General features: G+C 38.8%; 1 protein-coding gene across 1 annotated transcript; it reads left to right on the plus strand.

Annotated features, from left to right (window-relative positions):
• The first annotated feature begins 474 nt into the window (after window positions 1-474).
• On the plus strand, window positions 475-1,108 carry FERD3L (Fer3 like bHLH transcription factor). Its single transcript, NM_001194245.1, has one exon. The coding sequence runs from the start codon at window positions 528-530 to the stop codon at window positions 1,026-1,028; it is 501 nt and encodes a 166-aa protein (NP_001181174.1). The 5' UTR covers window positions 475-527; the 3' UTR covers window positions 1,029-1,108.
• The last annotated feature ends 10,097 nt before the right edge of the window (window positions 1,109-11,205 follow it).

Here is an 11,205-nt window from a genome sequence, read left to right on the forward strand (position 1 = left end):
ATTAAAAGCACATGCACTTGCTCCACATCCATTGGCAGATGGTGGCAAGATTCAAGACTCCTATCCTGAAGTCAAGGAGAAGCCATCGCCGTGGAAAACATCCTCGCTTTGAAAATCCAACACGAAATTAAAGAACTACACGAGATAAGGAGCCCGGAGAACATTAGTTGGCTGCAGGGGTGAAGACAGACACAAAAAGCACAGCAGGTAAGAGCTGGGGGTTGTTGCCAACAAGGAACTGTCCCGGGTGGCGCACAGAAAAGGATCTCAGAACTGGAGGCCTGTCCCTTTGAGTCTTCCATGCGTGCTCAAGCTTGTCATCTTCCATAAGCTTCGAGAGAAGGGACGTTGTCAGAGCATTTCTTATCGGTGCGACTAATCCTGTTATCAGCTCGGTTATAAATATTTAATGTTCCCTGGCCCTTCGGTGATGGTGCCCCATCAGATTCAAGGCTGTTAAGAATCTCCACCAGCAGCCTCGCCCCTCCCTGCGGAAAACCGATGAGAGGCAGGGCCAAGCCGAAGCGATGGCGGCCTATCCAGAGAGCTGCGTGGACGCTACGGTGCTGGACTTCGTCGCAGACCTGTCCCTGGCCTCCCCGGGACGCCCTCTCCTCTGCGACTTCGCACCCGGGGTCTCCTTTGGGGATCCAGCCCTTGCGCTCCGAGAAGGAAGACCCAGGAGGATGGCGCGGTTTGAAGAGGGGGACCCAGAAGAAGAGGAGTGCGAAGTGGACCAGGGGGACGGAGAAGAGGAGGAGGAAGAGGAGCGCGGGAGAGGCGTCTCCCTATTAGGCCGCCCCAAGAGGAAAAGGGTGATCACCTACGCCCAGCGCCAGGCCGCCAACATCCGCGAAAGGAAGCGAATGTTCAACCTCAACGAGGCCTTTGACCAGCTGCGGAGGAAGGTGCCCACGTTTGCTTACGAGAAAAGGCTGTCCCGGATCGAGACCCTCCGCCTGGCCATCGTCTACATCTCCTTCATGACCGAGCTCTTGGAGAGCTGTGAGAAGAAGGAAAGCGGCTGAACCGGGTGGGGAGAGTCTGCCCTTCCTGGTCTGGTAGTGCTGGGGTGTGTCAGGACCGGGTACTGGGTGAGGCTAAAGGGCCAGGAGGGACGCCCCAAGACAGAACGTCTGGCCTTCTGGAGGTCGGTTTCGAGATTGTAAGATCCCTAAAGTCCCCGAGCAGAGTGGCTGTTGTAGAGTTCATATCTATGCGACCGCCCTAAGTGAAGTCGGGGTCAGGGGCGCGCGGGGATGTCAGAGCGCGAGAGGATGAGTCCGGGCCGTCCAGGCTGCTCCTAAGAGCTTCCGTGGGCTAGGTGGGTGGGAAGAGAACCCTCCTCGCAAATGGCAAACTTGGGAGCTTCTATAGAATCTAACCTCTCCTCTTTACTTTTTTTTTTTTTCATAGAGATAATAAAGTAGAAATTCTTACTTTTTAAAAAGCCTCAAGAGTCGGTGGTGCGCCATCCCCAGCAGGCGCTCCAGCAGGCGCCTGCGAGGAGGCTCTGGAGCAGACGCCGCGAGGGTGCGGGGATGCGAGCTTTGCTGGTAGCCAGAGGGTTCTGTCTGGTCCTCCGATGCTTGTCCAGGAACTGAGGGAAGGAAACATGGAAGGCAGAGCAGTCGAGGGGAACTGCTGACAAAGTGGGACCTCTGAGAAGGAACACCCTTGCTGTCTTCCATTTCCTCTCCCTCCCCTCCCTTCCTCTCTCCTGCGCGCGAGCCCTCTCTCTTCCTTTCTCCCTCTCCCTCTTCACCTGGTTGATTCCAGAGGGACCATGGCTCCTTGTCCCAGGGCCACAGTGGTGTTCATTCAGTGCCTTAGCCAGAGTGCAAATCTACGCTTTGCATCTTAAGTGCAGCGTCAGCTTCCCTGTTCCAGTGCCTTCAGGCCGCAGGCCAGAGTAAGGGGCGAGTGCACTTGGGTCACTCCTGGGTCGCAGGGGGCCTTGGGTGCCCTGCAGCTTCGCCACCAGTCAGCGTTTCCAACTGTCCCCCCGGCCAGGGGTTGGAGTATGTGAAGGTGCCTGGATCTTTCTAGGAGCAGGGCCGCCTGAGCGCTCACTTTAACGTTTTTAGCTGTAGGGAGGAAAGATAGCTTTCACTCTAATGGCTTCTAGAGACTACCCGACAAAAAGTCCAAAGAAGAGATGCCTTCTGACGCCTTGCAAAACGACTGCCATGCAGACGAGGTTGAAGCGGGTCCATGCTGAGAGGCCGCCTCCAGTTTGGACCCGTGCCATTCCAGGATTCTTCCTTCTAGGTGACGTGCTAGTACCAGAACTGGGGTATTTCAGAAAGGAGTGGGTACCTGAGGAGAGGAACCCGATTTAATAATGCCCACGTAAACATAAATTCAGTAATTCTAAAGGATAATCCCCAGTGATTCCAACACTTTATTTCGCCCCTCATTAGGCACAGGAATAGGCGGGGGCCTGTGCGAACACACAATTCTCTGAATTATGTTTTCAGAAAGAGAATTCATTTCATTAATAAGTAACATATACTCATCCTAGAAATTTTGGAACACAAAATTTCAAAAAAGAAAAAATTCGAATCACTCCACATTACCATACTGTTAGCATTTTCATCTATTTATTTCCAGTATTTTTTTCCCTGTACAGTTATAAATTCAATACATTTAACTAATTTGAGATACCTTGGGATACTGATATTTTTCCACTTGACATTATAGAAGGTGCAATGTTTTTCCTTAACTTTCAATATTATCCAAATGTGATTTTGATTACCATATCTTATTGTCATATCCATGTATCACAACACCATCCCTTTACAGATAGATAACTATTTCCTTTAAAAAAAAATAAATGATGCTGCTAAGAGCATTCTTGTAAATGTCTTCTCTGTCTATTATTATTTCCTAATATTTGATACCTAGAAGTGAAATTTCTGGATTCAAGTTTGTGGATACAAATGGCCAGATTCCCTTCTTGGTGGGTTCTGTCAGTTCACTCTCCCACCCTCTAGTATTGCAGGAATTTGCCTGTTTCCCAGCCCATTCATTAGTACTTTGAATATTTAAAACTTCTCTTAGTTTTCCTTTCAATAGGGCCTGGCTTAGTTCTCAAATGAGCCCCCATTCCCAAGATTTTTATTATTATTATTTTTATTGTGTCTTTCTATCAAGAATTTTTCGAACTCTACCACAAGAACATCAGAATAAACAGCTAAATGAAAAAAATACACAAACAGCTAACACCAAACAACAAAACCCCATAGTGTTGTTTTTTCTTATTCTTCTACCAATTCAAGTTCTCCTAGAAATTAAACATCATTCTTTTTTTAAAAAAAATCATCTGAAAGTGTTGAATAAGTAAAAAGAAAAAAAAAGTAATTCCAATCTAGGAATTCTTAATATTTTGTTAAAGGAACCAGTTTTGAAAACCAGAAATAAAGCAAAATTGTGTAGACCAGGGACCATCAACATTACTAAGTCCTGAGGAGTAAGCACAGCCACCCGTTTTCCTTAGTCTTCTCCCTCATATTCTAACACATTTTGTTCCTAGTAAGCAAATAACATTCCTCCAGTGAATACCTCTTCATGATAGTAAATGATACCTAAAAAACTTCTAAATGAAAAGTCATTTTCTTATTATCACTAGAGGAATTACCCACCCTTCTTAAAAAAAAACTTTAACAGTTTATAAATGCTTTGCTATTTGTAAGTTTACATGTTTAGGAACTGCCTCAAATGTAGTCTTTTAAGATATTTCCATAATAATTTTACTCAAAGTAATTTGAACCCAGGTAAGGATAAGAGTCACATAGAAAGGGATTGACTTATTCCTTTCATTAAATACCAATAGAGATAAGATAAAATGATCCACATCCTGAGCTTAAATGGAATGTACCTCCATATTCTGACCCTCAACTTTTCTAAGCATTATTTTAATTTTAGTTTTCCTCATGTTAGATGCATAAAATCAGTGCACCTTTAGTACAAGTTTTTTGTTTTTTTGTTTGTTTGAGATGGAGTCTCGCTCTGTCACCAGGCTGGAGTGCAGTGGTGCCATCTCAGCTCACTGCAACTTCCAACTCCCTGGTTCAAGCGATTCTCCTGCCTCAGACTCCCAAGTACCTGGGATTACAGGCATGTACCACCACGCCCAGCTAATTTTTAATACAAGGGTTTTTGTATGTGACACCCACTATATTAAAATAGTTTTACTGTTTATTATCTCCTAAACCAACATTGATAGAAATATGAGTAGATATTGACTTTTCAGTAACTTCAACCAGGTTTTTTTAAGACCTAATGGTGTCAGTTACTCCTGGAAAATTAAAATAATTTGTTTTTGAAATCTTAAAGTCATTTGAACATTTAGAATCTAAATACCCTCTGAGATGTTGCTTGGAGGCGATTTATTTATATACTCTCTACTGATGATGGAACACTCCCTTTTGGTCTCAAACTAAGTTCCCCATAGCTATCAGATTACTATTGGTATTCAGACATGTAAGCCATAAAAAGACCTAAATGAAATCATATTTGAAAGACATAATTAAGCTTTCTGAGGAATCTAAAAATAATCAGAAGCCCTTACCATCAACAAGGAGTCATTTAGGCTGATCGTCTATTACAGTTAGTTGCCCAATGTTAAAGCATATTTTGGCAAAATTAAGTTCTGGAAACTGAACCAAATATTCTGCTAGTATGCCTAATTCCTACATGCAGACCTATAATACAATTAAGACCCTTGGATTTGTGTTTATTATCACATTTGTCAGCATTTCCATTATAAAATAGTCTTTTGGAAGGTTGATAACATAGCTATAAAAATCCCGAGATGAAACTTGATAAGCATGACTTTAGGATACCTCTTTTTCTTAATTACAGATCTTCAAAGGAAACTGCTAAGGTAATGAAGCCACAAGTACATTTTACATGTGCAGTTCCAAAATCTACCTGATACTTTAAAAAAACAAAATAATCTATTTAATACAAAATATAATTTAGACTATTATTTTATTTTTATCAAAAAGAGCTAGCAGATTAGTATTGAATGTTAAGTACTAACTTAACTTTTTATAGGATGATATTATTCATGCAATTATATTTTAAATGTTTTTGGAAAACTGGTGAAGTTTGCTATATATCATTAACTTGGCACAAGTTCACTCAAAGGTTCCTGAACTTTGCCAACATTTTGGGTGAAGTTAGGCCCAAGTTCTGGTCAGCACCCTCTCTTCCTGTGAATACTAGACTAAAAAAAGGTTACAAAACAAGAGTCAGCAGTTCTGACCATTTTGTTTTGACTTTGGGGTTTCTTTGAATCCAAAGCTTAAAACCAAACCTGGCGGAGGAGGAGAGGAAAAGAAAAGAAGCAATGCAAACTGACAGGAATAAAATACCAGAAAGGTGGAAAAACTTCTTCAAGTCTCTATAAACCAAAGCCTATAAATTTTCACAACATTTTTTGTGACACCAAATGGTTAGTTCTGTGTCTATAGCACATTACTTAAAGGAGTATGAGTAAATGCAAAGAAAAATATGAATATATTTTAAAACACTCTTTATGGCAAATATTTGGTAGAAGCCCACCCTTAATCTGGCAGAAGGCGTGGAACATTCAATACGCTGTGAAATCAAGAATTTGACAAATACAACAATGATGGAAATGATTACAATAAACTGCTTTAGGTTTACTTAGTGATTTATTGTTTTCAAGGCACCATTCACATACTTTATCTCATTTGATCTTCACAATTGGATTTCAGCAAGTTCTAGAGCCTTTCTATTAAACTGAGTCATCAGTGTACCATCTTAAAAATTCTTTCACTCACTATTGAAATCAGCAAGATACTGGGACTCCTGAAAAGGACCAGTGGTCACACACAAGCACCACAGCACTTTGAAAGATATTGCCTTCAAAGATCAAAAGCACCTTAACACGTTCTGTGGATGATAAATTATACAAAAGGCTGGTTTGGTCTGGCTCCCTCAAAGGCCAGATTTTACAACCTTCTATTTCAGGCTCTGTGAAGGAGATTTCCACCTGCAGCCAACAAATGTAGATGACCTCAAAGCAGCTGGTATGGACAGTTTTTTATGATTTCCAGTCTTCAAAAGAGAAGAAAAATGTCTATGAGAATTTGGAAATAGATCAAACAGTTGGTGAGCAATAGAAGAAAAAACATCATCTAAACGTGTTTGAATGAGTGAACAAATGAATGATAGCACTATTACTTTACCACAGATAATTTTGTAACTTCTTCAAAAGATAGTAATACAAATCTATATTTGGTACTGGCTAGATCTTGAACTGATTGGCTATATTGAATACCAGAGTTCAGCGAAATATTGGAGAAACCAAAAAGGGTCTCAAGAATTACAACAAAATAATTGGATTATTGGGTCTGAATGAAGTAATATTATCCATAATAATAAGTAGTAATATCTGTAATAATATAACAATTGTACTGAAAGCTTATGACAGCACATGTTCTAAACACTGTGTTGAGTTCTTTATATGTACTAAACACTGTGTTAAACTTGTAAAGTTCTCATAAAAATTTTAGGACTTACACACTATTGTTATTTCCATAGTGATGAGGACACTAAGGAATATGGATGTTAAATAATTTTTCCAAGCTCAATCAACTAACAAATACTGAAGCTAAGATTTACACCCAGACAAGGATTTCAGAGACCAAACTCTGAGGGATTAAGAATATTTGGTGATGATTACATGATCATTATATGTAAGTACAAATATTGTAAAAAATGAATAATTGTCATCTTTGCATAGTCCTGTGAATCTATAATTATTTCAAAATAAAATTTAAGAATTAAAATAATCAGATAATTACTATGACAATCCTTTGAATCTATAAAACACCATAGAAAGTTTGCTATATATCATTAACTTGGCACAAGTTCACTCAAAGGTTCCTGAACTTTGCCAAAATTTTGGGTGAAGTTAGGCCCAAGTTCTGGTCAGCACCCTCTCATAAATTAGCTTTAATGAGCCATTCACAGATACTGAACCCATGTCTTGTTCTATTGTAATTTTTCTTCAAATGTTTCATGAAAGTGAAACCAACATTTTGTGCATGGCATTATGTGGTCTCTGCAATAAAATTCGAGACTCGTTTTTTCACTCTGATCCCTCTGAGTTGCTTGGTCTGTGCTGATATTCTTCATCAGCTACATTCTCAAATATGGATTTGTAGTATTTGCACATCCTAATTCTGTTGCTAAATTAGATTACTAACTTAAAACTTAAACCTACTCATCCTGATTTATAAAGTGGAAATCATAAACACAGAACGATTTAAAGACTCAGAAGAGATCATATAAGTGCTCATATAAGACTCAGAAAAGATCATATGAGTACAGTGCCTCACACAATATAAAAATTTAGCCAATGCCACGATTGTTGTTTATGTTATTTCAATGTTGAACGTGTGTGTAGGACAAAATGATAATTCAGCCTTTTAGAAAGACTCATGATAACACATAGAATAGGATTATTAAATACCTGTCCTGTTTCTCCTAAATATAATCAAAACTTTTTAAGTAGTATGACATTTTGTGCCCAATCTAAGTTGCTGCCTTAATCACTCTTTTATGTTTTTAAACATATAAATTTAAAGGTAAGGCTTCTGGTCCATGGAGTATGTAATCACAATCTTTGGTCTGCCAGGAAGGTCACTGTAAACTCTACACTCCTGAAATATCAGCCGGGCGTGGTGGCTCAGGCCTGTAATCCCAGCACTTTGGGAGGCAGAAGCAGGTAGATCACCTGACGTCAGGGGTTCAAGACCAGCCTGGCCAACATGGAGAAACCCCATCTCTATTAAAAATACAAACATTAGCCAGGCCCAGTGGAGTAAGCCTGTAGTCCCAACTACTCGGGAGGCTGAGGCAGGAGAATCACTTGAATCAGGGAGGGAGAGGCTGCAGTGAGCTGAGATGGCACCATTCCACTCCAACCTGGGTGACAGAACAAGACTCCATAAACAAACAAACAAACAAACAAAACTCTTAAATTTGCATATAAAGCTTTTTATATGAAAAAGTTACCATACATTTGGTAAATCCTCTGGGAATTTATTTTCAAGTAAATAAACTACCTGATCTAGGCTGATATGAAACGTGAAAACCTAGAACTTATTCAGCCCGTTCAACTGGAAATGAGGTGGTGTGCCGTGCTATGTTGTAGGTTCCCTGAGACATATGTCTCTGTCTACCCAAAAAAGTTAAGACGCTTCTACCTGCCTCCCATAGAAAGGAATCAGAGAGGAAAAAAGAAAGGGCCTCTTGTTGGTGCATCAGAGAAGCGATGTGAGTCTTGAAGTGCATCTTTGGACATCCTCTGTTATCTGCGCCATTTACACAGTCTTTAAAAACTTGACACCTAACCTATTCTTTTTATACAAACAGATTTTTTGTTTTTTGCACTTTAATATTATTGGCTTTACACAATATCATGGCAAAAGCTTTGTATTCTTTGGCCTAGGTTTACCTGCAATCTAAGTAACAGTTTTTGCAAAGATAAACTTGGACTTCACTTGCACATAATCTCTCAACATGTAAAAATGCATAGCTCTTTTTACATATGTAGCATGTTATATAGTAAATTTTCCTCCTTGCCTAGAAAAAAAGGAGAATTATTAAATATCCCATTTCTTTTAAAAGCTTTGATTCAACTTCAAGTGGCTCATTTGAGGGTTGATGGTAAAGAGTCTTCTGAAATGTACTAAAATGTTTCCAATTTGGGAAACATACCCAATTTCAAATATTCTGACCATCGGTTCATATTTTTGGCCAAAAAATGTGGTGAGTATAGTTAACAAGCATTTGACAAGTAGTGGTTTTGTTAATTGTAGATTTTATTGAACAAGCCATGCCATTTCTTTCATCACTATTTATTTGCCTAATCTCACCAAAGCCCATTAAAATTAAAGCAGATGAGTTCAGTTAAAAAATATATATTGGATGCCATTTTGTTTCAGATGACAGAACCACAAATTAAACTTCATACCCTTTATTAGTATACTACATTTCATCAAATTCAGTCAACTGCTTCTAAAGTTAACATAAAACAGGCTGAAAAAGGCCCAAACTCAAAGCATTATGTAACAAAACACAACAACTTCTTCCCAAATTACATGCACATGAATATATGCATCATACTTCAATCCAAACCTCAGGGTCTTTACACTGAACACCCTCAGAACTTCTGCTTCTCAATTCCACAGTCCCTCTGCTCCCTGCCAATGGTATGATTCACATACATGGAAACATACATGGAAACATACATACATGCAAAAAAAAAGAAGTATTTCAATCAGAGTGCCTTCACGTGTATTTTAGAATGAATTCTGCATATGTAAAGTCTTTTTTGTTTGTTTGTTTTTGGTTTTGGTTTTGAGACAGAGTCTCACTCTGTTGCCCAGACTGGAGTGCAGTGGCAAGATCTCAGCTCACCGCTACCTCTGCCTCCTGGGTTCAAGCGATTCTCCCACCTCAGCCTCACAAGTAGCTGGGATTACAGGCACCTGTCACTATGCTCAGCTAATTCTGTATTATTTTTAGTAGAGAGGAAGTTTCACCATGTTGGCCAGGCTGGTCTCAAACTCCTGACCTCAAGTGATCCACCCACCTTGGCCTCCCAAAGTGCTGGGATTACAAGTGTGAGCCACTGCACCTGGCCTGTAAATTGTTTTTATTCCTAGCTCAAACCTTAAAAAGGGTTGACTTTTCTTCCTTTTCCTCCATGATCTGGTAGGCAGTTTTACTCTTTTTTCATAATAGATGTCTCTCTCTTGAATAATTTATGTCTTAATAATAACGATTATTGAATATTTCTATCTATTGTAGCCAAAATAGATATTTAAGTGAGCATCAGTATTTTTCTGTGCATTGAAAACAAGTCCAGGAATTTTGATAGTTCTTCACCAAACATTGGCCCCACATATGTATATCAGGTCTAACTGTAACTACTAAGACCAACAGCCAGACAATGGTAGAAAAGAAAGTGTCTGGAATTGCTATTCTGAAACCTACAGAACACTCATTGATTAGATGAGGGTCATTGACTCAATGAGAAAAACAGAATTTTCCTTGGGAGTAAGACTGTTTCCTCTTGGGGAGATTCAAGAGTATCTGAAGTTCAAATAATTTACCATATTAAGAAAGGAGTTAGAAGGGATTCAAGAACGCTCTCTGAACCTTGGCTCTGATTGGGAAGATCTAAGTCATATTTATAACATTATGACATTTTGCATATTCTTACAACTTGCCTACAAAAATTTCACTTGTAAGAATTTAGGCTAAGGAAATAATCAAGAACATGCACAAAGATGGCACTACAAAATATGCACCTCAGTATTGTTTATAATATCAAAACATGGAAAATAGCCTAGATGTCTAAAAAAGTAAGTCCTTATTTAAAACTGTTGCATCCATTAGAAGGATGAGTTATCAAAATAGTTTGTACTGCAGAAAGATAATTCCAAAAATTGATAAGAAAAATGTATTTTATAAAGCAGTATGTAAGGCATAATTTTATTTCTGCTTCATATGAGAACATGTATATCTGTGTAAGTGCATATTTTTATATCTATAAATATAAATGTTTATTTTATATATGCTAGAGGGGACTGATCATTTTTTGTGCTTGTTTGTATTTTCCTGGTTTGTAATCAGGCCATCCTTTTGTAATCAGAAAAATAATAAAGTTATTTTAAACTAAAAAGAGCAACACAACAATACAATTTATGATATCTACTCTCAGTTGAAGAGCAGGATCTAGTTATCTGGGTGAGAACGCTTGTCTTTTTAACTCTAAAACATTTGAAGTAGGTATTTAAGATGCTTAGCAGTTATATTCTGTAACTTTTTTTTTGGATACTTCAGAGTAGAACCTTACCAGCACACTACAGGCCCCCTTCCAATCATTGCCACTCTCTTCTTGCAAGGATATTCAGTATCCTGACTTCTAACAGCCTAGTTTCCCAGTTTTTATACTGTTTTACATAAAAGAGATCATTGGTTTTGGGAAAACACTGATTTTCATTTATAAATCTGTCTTCAACAAAACATATATTCTGACAGCCTTCCCCAAAAAGGAAGTTAAAATTAATTGGAAAGATAAGTATTAAATTTACCATTAAATACTCAGAGCTTAAAATTTTAAAGGAAAACCATTTAACAAACATGCTCTTTCAT

Source organism: Macaca mulatta, chromosome 3 (assembly GCF_049350105.2).
Source record: "Macaca mulatta isolate MMU2019108-1 chromosome 3, T2T-MMU8v2.0, whole genome shotgun sequence".
NCBI classification, from domain to species: domain Eukaryota; kingdom Metazoa; phylum Chordata; class Mammalia; order Primates; family Cercopithecidae; genus Macaca; species Macaca mulatta.